The 18170-nt window shown below is 42.4% G+C and overlaps 1 protein-coding gene across 4 annotated transcripts in view; it reads right to left on the bottom strand.

Moving 5' to 3' along the window:
• Positions 1 to 1093: 1093 nt before the first annotated feature.
• sbf2 (SET binding factor 2) overlaps positions 1094 to 18170 on the bottom strand; it is a 96614-nt gene continuing 79537 nt past the window's right edge. For 2 of the 4 annotated variants that reach the window (XM_080027125.1, XM_080027126.1), the window contains exons 27-42: positions 17656 to 17852; positions 17289 to 17429; positions 15964 to 16047; positions 13881 to 13955; positions 12775 to 12953; positions 11807 to 11983; positions 11304 to 11405; positions 8576 to 8761; positions 7371 to 7497; positions 6184 to 6311; positions 4838 to 5062; positions 4610 to 4717; positions 4012 to 4202; positions 2936 to 3023; positions 2716 to 2847; positions 1094 to 2477 (exon numbers count right to left, since the gene is read on the bottom strand). In XM_080027125.1, the coding sequence (XP_079883251.1) occupies positions 2379 to 2477; positions 2716 to 2847; positions 2936 to 3023; positions 4012 to 4202; positions 4610 to 4717; positions 4838 to 5062; positions 6184 to 6311; positions 7371 to 7497; positions 8576 to 8761; positions 11304 to 11405; positions 11807 to 11983; positions 12775 to 12953; positions 13881 to 13955; positions 15964 to 16047; positions 17289 to 17429; positions 17656 to 17852 (2239 nt within the window). In that variant the 3' untranslated portion in view covers positions 1094 to 2378. The remainder of the gene's footprint in view (positions 2478 to 2715; positions 2848 to 2935; positions 3024 to 4011; positions 4203 to 4609; positions 4718 to 4837; positions 5063 to 6183; positions 6312 to 7370; positions 7498 to 8575; positions 8762 to 11303; positions 11406 to 11806; positions 11984 to 12774; positions 12954 to 13880; positions 13956 to 15963; positions 16048 to 17288; positions 17430 to 17655; positions 17853 to 18170) is intronic. The other 2 variants (XM_080027127.1, XM_080027128.1) reach the window with 1 other exon arrangement.

The raw sequence follows: 18170 nt of genomic DNA, 5'->3' as shown, positions 1-18170 counted from the left end.
AAGAAGCGTTGGGGTGCAGCTGTGACTGTGCATGACCAGAGCACTATCCAAATGCAACAGATTCATGGAACTATGAGTTTATAGACTGCTTTTGATTTCTCTCTCTTTATGCAAGAGCAGCAGCGCGCCTCCAGCCAACCAAGACTGATCGCACGCTGACCTCGGGGAGAGAACGAAAAGTTACACAAGATTCACAATTGCTGCATTTTTTCAAGACTGCTGGTATTAGGGATAATAGAGGCTTTCATTAGTAACTTGTGTTGGAACTTCCAAGAAAACTTAGTTGCAGAGGCAGAAATGTGGCCCAAATCACGCCATGGTTATGTAACAGCTCAAGATCAATGTGGGTTCAATGATTAAATAAAAGTCTGTCGAGTAAAACTGCATTTTCCGCCTCGGGGGGGGGGGAAGCAATGATTCCTATCATGCCTTCACACACGATCCTGCTGGAGAGCTTCTTCCGCTTCATCCCTCTGTCCGTGTGGGCAGAGTTCCTAATCTCCGTAGCAAAAAGCAAGAGTCTAAATATGGAGCGGACTGCCAGAAAGGCTCTGCCCAGATGTTTGCCTACTGCAGCCCTGCACCTGCTGCCAGTACAAGCCAGCTGCGAGGGACAAACACCCGGCACCTTCCTCCCAAAAGAAAAGTAAAAAAAGAAAAAAAAAATCTCTTTCGCTCTCGTTCTGACCTTCAGCTTCCTGTCAAGACAAAAACCTTGCGGGGACCACAGGAGTCTGGTTCAGAGACGCCAACCAGGCGCCACAGAGCCTGAGCTGGGGCTCTTGCCCAGTCCCATATTCATTGCTGGCAAAGTGAGACACCCATCATCCTCCCTTCTCCCCGGGCCATGCTGTCGGCTCCGAACGAAAAAACAAAAAAGAGTTGTGGCAGTATCTGATTACTTTTTCAACAAGAGAACATCTTTAATAAAGACAATGTGAGGCCCAGAAAAACGTGGCAAATTACAAATCGTCTGAAGTTTTCTTCCTGTATCCGGTGACCCATTGTCTAACAATACTAAGAGTCTAACTTAGCAGCTCTGAGGCAAAAAAAACCAAACAAGAACACAAGTGACAGATAGTTTCAAGTATGTTTGGTTTTATTTCCAAAAATTAGTGTAATCACAAAACATGGTACAAAGGTACGGTAACAAAACAAAGAATTGTCTGACATCTTTGAATAGTTTCAGTTTTTTTCTTTTTGAACGAGACTGTATAAGTTGCACAAAGAGAACAGATGAGATGAGCATCTCTGAAAAGCACAATGTACTACATAATTTTTTAATTTACTTCTTTAAAAGCCCTTAAAAGACACAGCGGAGTAACTGAATTACGACGGGGGAAAAGCAGTCTCTATTTCATCTTTTGAACAATGTTTTATCACAAACAGGGAACAGGCCACTCAGGTTTTGGCACCAGTAACGACACATAAAAAAAAAGGTCACATTAGACTCAAGGTTAGAAAAGTATACTTATGTTCAGTACAGTATATAAAATGAAATGGCACACAGGTATTTACAGAAAAATGGAAGTCACCACACATACACAGTTACACTTTTAATAAAAAATAATAATTTACATTTCATGAGACACATGTGTTATTAAGACGTCAATAAACATTCAACAAAATAGAGAAAAAACACGTATTTAAATAGAAAAATGTCAGGTAACTCTTTTGAACTCTGTGCAAACTCTCTTTATTTTATCGGTCCTGTTGAAACATTATGTACACGTTAAAGTAATGCCTTGCGCCTGGCTGTCTGCATCTGTTAGAAAATCTATATTTGATAAGATGTGCATACTTAAGTGCAAGCTAATTGCGTTTTCATGTTGTGCATTAAAATCTCTGAGTTTTTGGCGGTTCATCATACGTTTCTTTAAGCAGCAATAACCTTTCCTTGTAGTAAAATATCTGATAGAAATTATTTGATAGGATATTAATTTTTTTAATTAAATTGAACCCACAGTTTGAATGGCCAGTGATATTGCTCTGATCTATTTACAGCTTAAGTAGGATAGAGTTTTCCTCTGTAGTGCAGTCCTTTAAAACAACAGCTTATCTTCACTTCATCCCTGTCGGCGGCACAGAGGAGAGGGAGCTGACAGCAGAGAGCAACCGTTCGACCGACTCCAACTGAAGCAGAGTGACGGCAGGCAGCCTGGCTAGCTGCTATATGTAACAGGCAGAGAGGTGGATGGGCAGTTTACTGTATATCCTCCAATACCAGGCACTTTGTTCACGGTGGTCCCCTATAAATTTAAGACGGATCAGAACGCCCGAGTCGAGCGGTTGTCAATGTCTCTGCTCTCAACCACCTGACGTAGCCTCTTAATGTTCACGCTGTTAGTCTCAGTGTTCAGGCTGGTGACAGGTGCAGCTCAGGCGTCAGAGATGCAGTTCTGAATCTTGTCGATCCACAGCTGGGCGCTGGGCGCGTCGGAGGCGCAGAAGTTGTAGACTCTTTTGCTGGTCTTCAGCTACAAAAGGTTTTGAAGAAAAAAAAAAAGTATTTATATTACATTTGGACCAAATAAAACAACAACCAACAGTGAGGTTAATCAGTAACGTGCACGGGGTGATTTCCCTCCCACTCACATTGACACTTACGTTTAACTGATATAAACTGATTCCATACTTTCCAAGCACAATGATTATCTGAGAAACCTGCTGCAGCATCCATTTACAATCTACATCTCCCCCATGTTAAAAACTCACGTCAAAGAAAGCCTTTTCGCTGATGTGTTTGGGAGCTCCTATGGTGGGGGCAGCGATGGCCACCGACTCCACCTCTGCAAGATCGATGTGGCCTCTGCAGTTTGTATCCTCGCCAGTGTCGTAGTACCTCATCTGCAAAGACATGAGCGTTAGCCTGCGGGAGCTGTCTCACTCGGTTAGCGTTTTCCCTACACATAAATGTGGTGCTGCTTCTACTCACCTGGTGCTTTGTAATGTCCAATACAAACCAGCGAGGCTTCCAGGCTTTCAGCAGCGCTCCACGTTTGTACAGGATCCCCTCGTAAGACCTGACGAAAAAACAACAAAGTGAGACTCAAGCATGTTTAGACAGGACGTGTAAGGACTTATGGTTCAGGTTGGACATGAATAAGACTTACTTTATTTTGACATACAGGCCCGAAATACACCCTAGAGCGATGGGCAGCCTGTCAACCACCCTCTGGTTCCCAACCTAAGTCCCCAGGGACCGTGCTACTGCAACCCCTTAGATTCTGCTCTAAGAATACTCCTAACTGTTATTTTCATTGATGTTTTGACCAGAGCTAGGTGAACCCTATCCCAGCATTTGTTGCACAACAAGGCAGAAGGACTCGCTGTACAAAACAAAGCCTAACTGGCCTGTTTTTTGTCCATATGAACAAATGCAGCACTGCTAGGAAATTGTGTTCCCCTGTGTGTAAAGAGTCCAACAGGTAGTTGTTTGTGATAAACAAAAAATTGTCAGCGCATCTTATTTCAAAGGTCTCTTCATAACTCTCGTATTCAAACTCCCTCAAAGCTGAGGGAGCAGTTTACATCTACAATGTGTTTAAATGATCAAACTGTCACCAAGCTTCAACACAGACTGGGCTGAGATAATGCTGGTGCAGATTCTTAAATATTTTTTGCATGTTAAGTATTTTTGATTCACCTACTTTATCTGTTAGAACTTTTCAAAAGATTATTTGGAACATAATATGAAAGGAATGTCCAAAAACTAATTCACATAGAGTAGATACGAATCATCCAACTCAAGAAGAGGAAAGGATCCAGATATAAGAGCCAAGAGACTGTGCTTTAACCTCGCAGTAATTGTAACAATTACACACCCCAGTGTTTAACAGAGTACAGACAATCCTCGCAAAAACATGATACACAAGCATACCACAGCTCTGACTCATCTTCCAAAACTGGACCGGTCCCCTCGGGTCCGTGGCAGCAGCAGCAGCTTAAAGTGAGTCAGAGAAATGCGGACTTCTTATTAGTTCCGATTACTCAGGGAAGTTGACGACCCACCTGTTCTCCTCGCTCTTGGGGGTGAACTGGTTGTAAAGGGTTGCAGCACGGCGGTTGATGCCGTTGGCGGCGGCCGTGCTGCGGTCTTCGCCCAGGCCGCTGTCTGGCAGGTGCAGCATGGAGCGCCGCTGGAAGGACTGCAGGCTAGACGTGGGAATCAGGCCGGAGATGGACAGTGACTGTTTACGGAGCTACAAAACACATACAAAACAAACAAGATTACAAGAAGTGAGAGCTTTGGGGAAAAAGAAACTTTTTTGTTTGACAACTAAGGTTTTGCAGTATATGACTATTCCTAGTATTATTTAATGTTAAAGGTGCTACGAGGAACTTCTAAATACTTCTGAAACAGTAAAAATGTTCCTCCGATGATCATAAATGACATGTAACAGCAAACGAGACCATCAGCGCAAAGAATGCTATTTTTAAGTAGTTTTCCTTAATGCCTTTGCCATGGGTATGCTCACCCAGGAACTACAGCTGGCGTAGTAATATCATTACCGCTGTCGTCCAAAGGGGTTGCAAGAATGAACACAAACTGAAAGTTCCTCGCAGCAACTTTAATGTTAACGTGAATTATTCTTTCTAACACACGCACATTTCCCTCTTGCGTGAGGTCTTCCTGAATGCTGAGTCGGACTCTCTCCAGAGTGGTCTGCCATTTGTCAGGGGCCTGGTTCAGCTCGGCCTCCAGCTTCTCGATGTCCTGCAGCAACCAATCACAAGCCAGGAGAGGAGAGATGACAAATGATGGATGATGTCGTGTGATACAACCAAGCATTGATATCAAAATAATAAACTGTATGGTTTTTCAGTGTGCTCTTACAGCCAGTAGTTTGGTGATAGCGTCGGGCTGGGCGCGGCTAACGCTGCTGTAACAGGGCCACACGATCCTCCTCTTGCTGCTGGAGATGGTGTCCATATCCTCTGTGCTGTCCGACCTCACGGCAATCATCCTCCAGTCGTAACACGGCCCCGTGGACAGTGTCTCATCAGTGAAGAAGTCCCATTTATTCAGGCTGGGCACGCTGACCGAAGGCTTCAGGATCACCTGCAAAAAAAACAGAGAAAGTTTCAATTAGAATCAGATGTTCATGCTCACGGTGTGTCCATCAAGTGAAATACTTTGGAAGAGGGTCAAATATTATGCAGTGCTACAATGTGTCATTTGAAGAGGGGGAAGATTTTAGTCACTGATTTGGACTGTGATCATTGTGATATGAGAGAGCAGACATTAGAGAATATACAACATGTTCCAAACAAAGTTCTTTGTCGGGAAAAACTGGAAAAAACACAAGACGCATTCCTCAACGATCAGAAAAACTAAATAACTGCAATCATACCGATAAAGAAACGACCCCAGAGACTAAACTCGATCTCCTGAGTTTGTTCAATTTCTTCATCTCTAGTTTGGGTCATTTATTAGGTAAAAAAACGGCCTTTGGAACCTTAACCTAACAAGGAAAAACTCATTCTGAACTCTCTGGCAAAGTCAAAAGGAGTTGAAAAAGCCCCTAGTGAAGAAGTGGCAAGACAAATAAATAGGACAAGTGCTGGTCAGTCATAACGTCTGTGTAACCATCTTTTTTTGTACACTCCTGTCAGAACTCTAATTTTTTTTAAGTCAGCGGTATAACATTTATTTTTCTGCCTTAGCTAATTAATAATACTAATTACAAATCAAATAGTTGTACAAAGGGCAAACCAAAAAGTTTTATTAGTTATTGTCCCTTTGCAAGCTGCTAAACTTTGAAACGGTCTTCATTTTTGATATTTTAAAAATAAATCTATAATTTAAACGTTTTCTTGAGTCAAACAAACTAAAATGATCTCACAGGGACCAATTCTGGACACCTATTTAGCAGCAGCCCAGGTAATGATGTGTTCAATGAAATAAAGCAAAAGTTATGTACTTCAAAGCAATACACCACAGAACTAAGTAGCCATTATTACTTGAGTTGAGTTCTGTTTTTGCATATTGTATGCATTCATAACGTAATCACGCTAAGATCAGAGTCAAAAGACTTTCATAGAATTTGATCTAATTGTTATCTTTTAATATACAATGACAGCATAATGAGAACAGCCAGCAGCACCCAGGCTGCTTGGTGTGGGAGGTGATACTAGCTGTAGGTGTCAGATGCTACATGAGGGACAGACAGAAACACTCACCTCAGTCTCTGAAGGGCTGTACAGATAGTTGAGGAAGATGGGACTCCTCCTGTGCATTCTGTTGATGCATTCCCAAATGCAGATGCCTTTGCGGGCCTGTTTATCACCTTTATCCTCAAACAACAAGCCTGTGAAATAACACAGAGGAGAGGGTCCAAAATTGATCTAAAAGACTGTTTAAAATCATGCCTCACAAAAGGTTTCCTGTAGCCTGGCCCAACCAGACCATCGTACTTCATTTCATTTGTACAGAAGGTCTGGAACTGCTGTAATTGGCAAACGTTCATTCACTTGGAGGCGGGTGTCTGCCCAGTGCCACTCTGGATTAGCCACCCAATCGCATAACGTTTGGTCGTCACGTGTGTCATGAGCCGGCTTCTGACGGTGCGTTCCAGTTGGACAGGGAACTCGGAAATTTCCGACTTCACTACATATTGTAGTCTATGGATCTACCGGTACCTGGCAACAGTAACTTGTTAGAGCCTAACGTTTAGTTATTTGGACGAGAAAGGTTGTCGGCGTCCATACTTTCGCGAGCAGATGCACTGGAACACAGACAGGTCGGAACTCGGAACTACCAAGTCGGAAATCTCCTTCTTCCGAGTATAAAGGAACGCAGCATTCAACTGAAACTGGAGCGCGACTTCGACGTCATCGTTCTCAGCCACTCGCTCTGTTCGCTGATTGGACGGCTGTAGATTAGCCGGAGAAAACTGAGAAATGCACTGCACACCCAGACTGACTACTGAAGGGAAAATGAAATTTGGCCGGAAGTAGGTAGGCGGGTGGAGCCAGGCTAGGTTTCCTGTGCTATATTACCAGACTTTAATTTAATTTTTTTGAAGAATATTTTTAGGCATTTTCCATGCTTTAGATTGAGACATGCAGAAACGACCCGGGCCGGACTCGAACCCGCGTCCACTGCAACGCAGGTTCGTTTAGATGTTTTAAATATAATATATTTTCAAAGTTATTTACATGGACTATTTAAAAATAACGTATTTAATTAATGTTAATGGTAGAGTACTCATTTTGATCCAGCATCAAATATTTGTTCAAACATGCCTAGTTTTATGAAAGTGACACACAGCCAATTGTAAGGCAGCATTTCCTCAGTATAAAGAGATAATATTAAAAAAAAACAATCCCCTCCCCCCCTTCTGGTTGAAAGCATAAAGGACACTGACCATGCTCCAAGCGCTCATAGTCAGAGTCCAACAGGAAATTCTTGTAGCGGTTAGAGATATGATGATAGGCCAGGAACTTCAGATAATACTGATTAAACTCAAACTCCAGAGGATGTTGCTCCAAAATCTGCAAAGACATGAAAAGATGGATAAAGATATTAAGAGACGGAAGGTCAGTGTGTGTATGTGTGTGTGTGTGTGTGACGGCTGGAGTGTGTCCACGCTTTGTGGCTTCACATCCCTCAAGTGCATGAATGACCAATTAGAAACAGGAAAGAGGCTCTCCTGTCTTTGCGGGGCAAAGGTCAGTGATATCATCACCGCCAGACACAATCCAGACCGAGCCAGCAGGACCACAGCTCCATTGTTCACATCCAGTGGTGTCAGGTGACCCAACGACACAGAGAAGTGTGGAATATTTGTGGCCACCTGGGTCTATTGGCAAAAACAACAGCTGTTTCGGAGATGAGGCACTATTTTCAGCTCTTGTCCGAATCCCCCCCCCCCTCCCCTGTTTATAGTTCTCCAGACTCCCAGGACCCCCGCCAAACTGTGTTTCGCTGCCAAGCCTACAGTTTCAAAAAGACAAATGCAGAAACTATGCGTTGATGTAAGTGTATGGGAGTGGGTTCTGTGCGACCCCTGGGAGACACACACACACACACACACAAAAAAAAATAAAAACTCCTGACATTTCAGAGCGGACACATTTATCTGGACCTCAGCTGTATGAGACTCTTTCTCATTCTTATTCTTTCATTCTCTACATTCCTCCTCCCCCCCCCCCAAAAAAAAATATATAAAATCCTGAAGCACACCCAAAGCCTTCCTAGAGGACTCTCAATCCCCCAAACAGCAATTTTCAACACGCAGCTCTAAGGGATGCTGAAAACACGCGAGCACACAGACAGCTCAACGCCGATCACTGGGTTCACGAGACCATCTGTGCAGCAGCAGCAGCAGCCTAGCTCAGTATTGCACAGTCTCTTGTGCAATACACTGTCGAAAAATTTACATACATACAGTGTTGGGAATGTAAAGTGCAAAACTAAACCAAATGTATAGATAAATGGCAGCTTGGATTTCTCACTTTTTTCTTCACCCCTGTCGCCTGTACGTGTTGAGCTCATGGTATAAACGCTATAAATGGTGTTAAGTCATGGAGGGAAGGTGGAGAGAAATGGAGGGGAGGGGGCAAACCTCACCTGATGCACACAGTCCAAGAACTGCAGGAAGATGGGCGTGAAGCCACTGCCCTGGCTGCTAGGACTCAGGTTGCTGCGCTGGCTGAACTTGTGGCCGAACGACAGCCACTCTTTCTCCAGCAGCACCTGAAAGCCCTCCAGGGTCCTGTAGAAAGGGTCGCTAAGCAGCTGCACCAAAGACACCACCTGCAGAGAGAAAGAGGGAAAGAAAACTCAGTACAAGACGTCAAATACAACTCTATTACTGCAGTATTGACTGGAAAAAAGGGATTATTCTATTATGTTGTTGGTTGGTCCCCTTATGTTATGACACACTTTGGCACAATCAATATACACTAATGAAGTGTGTTATATGTACAATTATCGTTCCGCAACAGCAATGGCTTGATATTTTTCAGGAAACTTTTAACGATTTAAAACAAAAGAAAAATCATACCAAATGTTTGTTGTTGTTAGAAATCAGAGAACATTTACATTAAAAATGTTTCAGAATATCAACTAACTTGAATGTGTGCCTCTTTGTCTAAATGAACCATATACATTTCTTGTCTGATGAGATGTTGTATTTTTCCAGATTCGAAAGCCCATGAAAATTCAAGTACTTGAAAATTGTCTGATGCTTAACTTCAATAATGGATTGAGGCCAGGAAGTAAGAGATATTTGAGAATGTAAAACACATATTGATATTAATTTGACAGTACATACAAACCTATTTGTGAGTGGTTATTAACAAGATGAGTGCTGCTGAGTGGGATATTTTAAAGTTGAAAAAAAATAAACCCTCTGACAGACAACATTACAACCTCAAACACATCTTTGTCCATTCTGTTTCTGGTTAATTACACTACCTGCTAACAATTATCCTGATGATACCATCTGTGATAAGCTCATTTAATCTGATATAGTGGCTAATAAGCTGTCTCATAACCTTAACTTTTTAGAGGACCAGGATAGTGGCAGCTGTTTCACCACCAAAATTCTTTCAATCTGTCATGCATGATTACGATTAATCGCACATTTTGTTTCTTGTTTTTTTTTTTACTTTGCTTTGCATCCTTTTAAAAAGCTGAACAAAACAATCTAAATCATGACCCATTTTTCTTTTGACACAATGCACAAATGTAACTGATCATCTGCTGATAATTACATTTCTAAAAACTTCGAAGCAGCACAAGTCTTCAGGCACGTTTTAGGTTCAATCCAGCAAACGCCACTTGTCCACACATGCAGTATGCTTGGCCTGCTTCCCTGCCCGTGTCTCCTCCAACACAACTAATGAGCCCTGACGCGTGTGGAATGAGCGAGAAAAACTCTTTGTGGCTTCCCCATGTGGCTTCAAGAGAACATCCAGCCCTGAGTGGTAAGAAAAAGCCTCTCCCGCAACACCCAGCCGGCACTGGAATATGAACCCACTCGGATTAATGAGAGGCTGTGACAGACTGAGGAAAGAGAGAATATGAGAGAAAGAGAGGGGCAAAGGCTAAAGCATGAGAGGATGAGAGGGAAATCAAACAAAAAAAAAAGCTTTTTAGAAAAGAAAGCAAAGATGGTTCTGCATCCTGTCTGCTGGGTGTCTATGGTGCGTGGACAGAGGCAGTAGAGCCAGAGCATATGGAGCCCATTTGCCTGTACAGGGCTGAGCTGGACCTGGCCATGATGGAGCCAGTGGCCCGTGGAGAGAAAGAGAGATGCTCAGGGCTGAACACGTGCCTGGCATTAGGGGGGTCCAGTAGTGTGCTTTTAGTGGGGCTTTGCAAAGAAAAAAACCCATAAACACATTTTGAAGGACACACACTTGCAACACAAACATGTGCACTTTTTAACAGGTCAACATGGAAAATATGAGCTCAGAGAACAAACACGCGATGCAATGCTGAGTGAAGCAGTGAATAGATACCGACAACCGGGGCGATTTGGATCAAAACAGACTTTTTGTTTACATGCCTTCAAATCAGAACCATGAACGTTCATGATTTAAATCAGCACAAATGGGTGACATAAGGTTTGAAAGGCTCCAGAATGCTGCGTAATCAGGTCACTAGTGACAGAGTTGATTAGAGGATGAGTAGGAAAAAAAAGGTGGGCACGATGTGGTTCACCAATTCAGCAGAGGTGTCTGAATGATGCCGCCAGTGCATTTGATGAAGCCCTAGACATGTTGTTACATGTTTCTGCTTTCAGTCCGTTGTTTCTGCAACATGTGGCATTAGCTAATGACAACAGTTTCACTACAGTAACACCAAACTTTTAATCATCGAAATGGGTGTCTATAAATAGAGCAGTTTATCTTAGGTCCTCTCTTCTGAAAAAAAATAATAAAAAAGTTGTGTTGAAGATTAAAGGACTTTAACAAGTGCTTTTTACAATTACAGTTTGCGCCCATATACTAGTTATGCTTCCATTGAAATGTTGCACAAGTTTTAAGCTTTTTTCTATTAATTTTTAATTTTATTTGGGCAACATACATTTCAATCCATTTGTAGTTTTGTTTTAGTGAATCCAAGTGTTTATTTTGATCTACAGTACAAGGTCTATGTATGGACTTGTACCAGGGAAGCCTTATTATTGCTTTATTTGCGATTTCACAAGCACTGGTACACAATCATAATCAAACTCTGATAATAGCTAAGAACAACTCTAATGTTAAACACTATTTCTCCTGTGGTCTAGACATTCTGCCAGACCTCTTTACTCACATACAGTATTGCATTTGTGAATTTTTCTCACTTGTGTGGTGATGTCCCAGCCGTCCTCCAAGCTGAGGAGAACAGATGAGCCGCTGTCCAGAAGCTCCACCAGAATCAGTGCCAGCTGCAGGATCTTGTGAAGCTGTGGGAGTTCAACATATGGGCATGTGAACACAAGTACACACAAACACACACACACACACACACACACACACACACGATTAATCCTCTCATGTTTGGTCTACTGGTGAATTACTGATTATTGCTCGTTTCCCACAGATGATGTTTTTTGCATGAAATGTTCAAAAGGCTGCAGGGGGTCAATCAGATAACTCGCATGGTAAAAGCTCGGCTGTTGTTATCCCATGGTTGTGAATCTGCTTCCCTTGGGAAAATGGCTCCAGAGTGGATTTATTCAGTATGTGAATCTGATACACAGGATGAGCAGTAAGAGCTGACTGCTGGGTCCTTCTCACACAGTTGTTTAGAGTCAATGTGTTGTGCTGTTAATGTGAATGTGGTTTTCCCATTTTATTTGTTCACCTGCAAAATCCATTCGGAGTCCTCCAAGGCTTTGAGGAAGGAGTCCTCCGAGTCAGAGGAGGTGGCACTGGGAGCGCAGGCTCTCAGCAACTTTTTAAAAGAGGCTTTCACCTGCCGCGTGTCCGCAAAGTCCACTGGCACCAGTTCACAGCTCAGAGAGGAGTCCACTCTCAGGCCCTGTGAAAAGAAAGAGAGAGAGAGTAGTGGGTGGAGCTGCATACATCTGTCTTACATATCAATTGACTTAAAGCTGGGGTGGAGGATTTGGGGAGAAAATGGCAGTTGGGATAGAGATTAGAATCCAAATACCTCAACCGCTCCACTTGTTCTCTTTGGTCCCTCCCCTATGGTCCCTCCCTGACACGCTATACACCTACTAAGTCGTGCCAAAGTGAATGGACAGTCCCAACAGCCAATAAGAACAGAGAATCGGAGCCTCGCTCTGATTGGTCAAAGTGTATAGCTCATGTTCATTTTGACCAATCAGAAATCACATAGCCCAGCTTTAATTAAATCATGGAATCCCAACTCAAACTGCTTTTGCATGCACAATGTAATGCAACGAATACTACTTCCCTCAAAATGTCGAGTTATTGGTAAGACTAAAAGTACTGCTTCAGGTCACTCTGTGTGATGCATCAAAAGGTCCCAAATCAGACTTGAACCAAGGGTATAGCAGTTCACCCCCTGAACGATCCTTGGTGTACCTTTGCATTTGTCCTGATAGACAAGTCTGAGTTGCACTTCTATCCTACGGGTGTAAGAACGGTTACTCTGCAAGACACTTCTTCAATCAGAATAAAGTGTGTTGCTGTTGACTTTCTAACCGGCACTTGCAAAAAACAATGTAAGTATTTCAGGTAACTGAGTGGACTAGAATCATTCCAGTAGAGGCATGCCCACCACTGTTCTCGGTAAACACTGCATGTCTTACTGACTCAGGTTTTGTCCATTCTTTCCATTCTCACCCTTAAATGGGACTTTTCTCCGAAGATATAGAAGGCAGCTTGGTGTTTCTGGAGCTGAGCCTGCAGACTGTTGCTACCTGCAGGGGGCGCCAGGTCCTTCCCTGCAAGTCTGGAGCCCACGTCTGCCACCGCCGGGTGATGGCCGAGTCTGCTGCTGGAGCGCAGGCTAGCCCACATGCCTGCAAACACAAAGATACAAAAACAAAAGTCACAGACACGCACACAAACAAACACACACACACACGAAGGAGCCGGCCTGTTTGAAAGCCACTGATGTACACATGCTGTCAAACAAACTCAAGACAAAAAGATGGAAAAAAACATGACATGCAGACTACGTTTACATGCTCAGCAGAACAACACAGGGTTATGTAAAGACCTTCATTCTTTTCAGGCCCACTAACAAAGCAGTTGCCTCTGTGTATTGGGTGTGTGGGGATATTGGAAGCAGAAGTTGTTGGAATTTCCTAGCAAGTCAACAAGTCTACAAGCCATCTCAATGAAAACCACCAGCATGCAGCAGCATGATCCACTATTAAGAAAGGACTTTTTGTTTTTACAGAAATATTTTTCAGCTTCTTTTATTTAAATTGATTAAACTGCATTTTAAATTCATGCATCTGCAGCCAGGGCACACTTATACCAGAGCTTTTGACCAAATGCAATTACATTACATTTTGATCATATTTTGACATCCCTGCGTGTCATAACTCATTACGCTATATTATAAATCATTATACATATTTATTATACTGCAGGATCATTTTGTGTGTGATTCATGACTTGTCTGCCATGACAAACAGCTCACTTTCCTCCTGAGATTGGACGCAGCTCTTAACTGACCACAGTTAGCCCTGCTGAGCCAACACATTAACAATGGAAGAGGCCACATCAGAGCGGCCACTTATGGTTTGTGAAAAACCACTGCTCCCTGAGGGAGCATGGAGAAAGTCAGCGATGATTAGTATGGTTCACAAGGTCTATGTCAGTGGTTTGCAGTACGTGACCTGGGGTTAGTTAGCAGGGAAAAGGAGGAGGCATGTTAGAAAGAAAAGGGGGCGCTTTAAGAGGACTGGCAGGGGGAAGGAGATATAGTTTGACTATACCTTGATGGTGGATTCTCTCCTTACAGGCAGGTTTTTGGTTTGAGTGAGTGAACAGTTTATCTCTGTACTCAAGCACTGGGTGGTTGTTTGTACAGGAGGTAGAGAGAGAAGATGAGGGGGCAAGGAGAGGGGGCGTGAAAAAAATAAATCATGTCAACATCATATGGACATAGTGATGCTATGTCATGCAAATGAAGAGTTACAGCTGAGGGTCAAAGATCGCTCCACAATGGTCCACAGGAAGTGTGAGTGAAAAATGTCTTTGAATGATCAAGAGGATGATTGTCATAGCATGCATGAATATGTTTGTCCATTGTAATGATCGATGGTATGAAGACCTAGGGACAGAGTTATTTATTTATTTATTTCAAGATTGTTCTGTGGCCTTTTATAAAGCACAGATGTGATATGTTCTGCGTCAGAAACATGCAATGTTTGTATCAAACAGGTGCTCCACGCTGGAGCCACAGGTTGTAATTAGGAGAGAGACATGTTAGCAGAAGTTGGCTCTGTATTTTACTGGATTTACAACAGGGACACAATTAGCACTTAGTTCTGCATGGAAAACTCTCTTCTTTTTATATTATACCAAAGCCACAGGCAGGATTGCTGTTGGAAAAATCAAACGTGAATTATACTTAATTTTAAAGGAATCTCAATGAAAAGGAAAACAGACACAGAGTGACACGGAGCTAGCTTTTTACAGAGCAAAACCAAATTAATTAGAATTCAGCTACATAAACTTTTTTTTACGATAAATATAAATTAACACAATATGAATTATTTCATTATTTTCTCTTCAACCATTCAATTAAATTCAAAATCAAACAACTTTATTATAATCTATTTATTATTACAGGTGTCCTGAAATTGTTCTTTGTTTCGTTTCACTACAAACTTGAATTTGAACTTTAATGTTGATTAATTGTACAACCTCTCTAACCTCTCTATATTTATGATATGATTCTGTTCTCTAAATCCAATGATTTTCTCTGGACAGTGCTGCATAGTTGAGTTGGCTGAATATATAAAAACAGGAGAAACGGGACTTTGCAGAGTCTGTTTCAGAAAACCTTTCACCATTAACCCCCTATCTGAATTCAGTGACTAACACCTCAGACATGCAACGACACCAAGCACAACATCTGGCTGAGACAAAACACTCCGTACTGATGGTCTCCTCTTGGACAAGTTCACATTCCAGTTCACAATGACGATGTCGATGATGATGATGATGATGTGTCAATGTACATTTACGGTAACGCAACAAAACAATCCCTAAGCTTCACATAATTAACTGATATTTCACAAAGTGTACACTGTGCATATGTACAGCTGTAAACTACAGACACACACACACACACACACACACACACACACACACACACACACACACACACACACACACACACACACACACACACACACACACACACACACACACACACACACACACACACACACACACACACACACACACACACACACACACACACACACACACACACACACACTTCATATATATCAAGATTTGATATATTCACTTTGGGTACTAAGACTTAAACTATGTTTCAGCATCTGTTCACAGTTTTTCACTTATGACTACAAATATTTATCTGTCCTATGGTTGTTTTTAGTTGAATTTAGCAAATCTTTGTACTGTATGTCCAATATTTTCACAAATATGAGGTTTGTGTTGACTCACATTCCTCAGTTATAAAATCATATTAATATAATCTGAATGAAAAACAAATTCGTCCCACTAGCATGCAATGTCTCATTGTTTCCATTCTTCCAATTTCTACATCCGAAATACTGTGATTTTACTGACTTACCGGCACATTTACGCAGATTTAATGTGAGAGAATGTGTCTTATTACAAAAGAAAATGGGAGAATATGTGATGTGCGAACTATTGTGATTATGCAATATGTACACGTACACCAAATGTATTCATCGCCCTTTTAACCTTTCCCTTAAATGACAGGATGATGCTAAAACACTCATAGCTTATGTCTTAAAGGTTGTTGACGGTTGTGGTGTTCGATGACGTGTTGAGTAGGTGGTAGGAATCAACACTCACCTCCTCTTGTAAAGCTGTTGGAGAATGGGATGTCTAAATGGACAGGAGTCATCTTTGGCATCCTGGACATCCGCCTGTCACTGCCTGAAGGAACACATTCACACAACACACAGGACTTTTCAACAAGTGTCAGAATAGGGGGGACACGGTCAGGAAGGTATTGTTTTTATACAGCGTGTTTTTGCACTAAATCATAAATGAGACCAAGATGATGAGCGTGCACTTGCTGCATTTACAAGCGGAAAACAAAACATATTGCATTGGTTGGTTTTGCCTTTTGGCTTCGGTCTGATCTCATCCTTACTCGGACTTAATCTGATCCAAGCACTGTTAAGACAAGATACATGGTAATGGTAATAATGTAATGTGAGCATCCCTGACACAGCTCTCAGTGCAGTTCAGTGTTTCATGGTCCAGTATGTTGTTCAGGATACAAGAGGAGCAGAGGTGAAGTCAGAGGAGATGGATGGGCTTGGCAGTGACCCCAGGTTGTCCTGTGATTCTTACATAACCTTTTATTGTACACATTTCCTTCCTATTGTTACCAAATATTAGATACAGTGTTTCTCTCTCTCACACACACACACACACACACACACACACACACACACACACACACACACACACACACACACACACACACACACACACACACACACACACACACACACACACACACACACACACACACACACACAAGATAAGCAGGTGAAAAATAACTGCTGACAAGAGAGAACACAAAATAGAAAGAGAAGGATTGCCTGATGGCAGAGCCGGAGCGTACAAAAATAAATCGGAAGAATGCAAAGCTGCAGTTTTTCTCTTTATCAGAAGAAATGAACTCTCCGTGGCCTCTTGTCCTTTGCAAACAAACAAAGTTTTTTTCCCACGCTGGAGCGAGAACCATCGCTCACCGAATTCAGGTCAGGTATGAGCACAGGCAGTCAGGTGACGTAGCTTTGGTTTGAGGGAACCACTGCCCAGATTTTAAGCCTCACAGGCCTGTTTATTCACTCCCTGCAGACTCATCCAATCCAACGGTTTCAGAGCTGTGCTACTGTGCGTGCAGGCTCACTGGTATTGCTTAGTGGGCCGTTTAAATGGGGGAAAGCAATATATTGGACATAAATCTATGCTTTACCTGTGTTGAGAAGTGAAATAATCATAGAGCCACAATATAACCCTTTCATTTTGTTTAAGATAAGTCTATAAGTAAAACAAATATTGAAATGATTGCAGAGGCAAATTAAAAGAATCGTGAAGCAGAACTGTGCGTAGCATCGTCAAGTAAATAACTGGGCATGATGATCAGTGAGGGAGCGTACCTGGTGAGAGACCTATGATGGAGCGGTTGGACAGGGTGCTGTTTCCATTCATCTTGAAGTAGTTGGGGACGGAGTTGAGGATGGCTTGCAGGTACTTCTCTTGTTCGAGACTACTAGACAATTCTGAGGACGAGGCAGGAGCTAAAAAGGCAGAACACAAAACCATGACAATCATTTTAAAAGTAGTTTGAATCCCCCCATCCCTCCCCCATATGCAAATTGGTAGCGATAAAACCTCAATGATAGAAACAAAACAATTACAAGGTAGTTATTTATTGTGGTTATGTAGCTCAAGTAATCAGTTCATAAAGATATTACAGCTGTGCCCATAAGATGAAAAGTCTGAGCTGCTGTTTAATGCACACACCTGTCGAGGAGGGGTTCTGGGACTTGAACAATCCCACCACGCTCTTGCCATGGAAGCCCCCTGAGCGGAGCAGCATGGCCTTAGTGCGAGGATGTTTCCAGCACACCACGGGCAGTCGGTTGTGTCGGTAGCATCGGGCCACCTTGTGCAAACTGCTGTCCTGTATGCTCTGAGGAACCACCAACAGCCCAGGGTAACTGAAAGGAGAAGCAGAAGCAAAAAAAATAAATAAATCAAAACCGAGAGGTGTTAAGAAAAGAAAAGAAAAAAAAAATTCTACAATAAGTAAAACCACTACAAGAATAAGTCACAGAAGCATATGGGGATTCTGTGCTCGGGCTGAGTCATCCCTATTGTCGAGCTTCAAAGTCTAACATCTGTCTGCCAGGTAAAAGATGGAATTCCTACTGGACTACTTGTTAAGCTACTGAAGCTAACAAAGCTTCCTACACAGGGCTACACAATTCTGGTAAAGAAAAGTAAGCTTGGCACCAACTGTGCTGTGGTTAAGTGGT

This window comes from Ammodytes marinus, assembly GCF_949987685.1.
Source record: "Ammodytes marinus genome assembly, chromosome: 1".
Taxonomy (NCBI): Eukaryota; Metazoa; Chordata; class Actinopteri; order Uranoscopiformes; family Ammodytidae; genus Ammodytes; species Ammodytes marinus.
The sequence above is the reverse complement of the archived record's forward strand: the minus strand, read 5'-3'. Positions and strand labels throughout refer to the sequence as shown.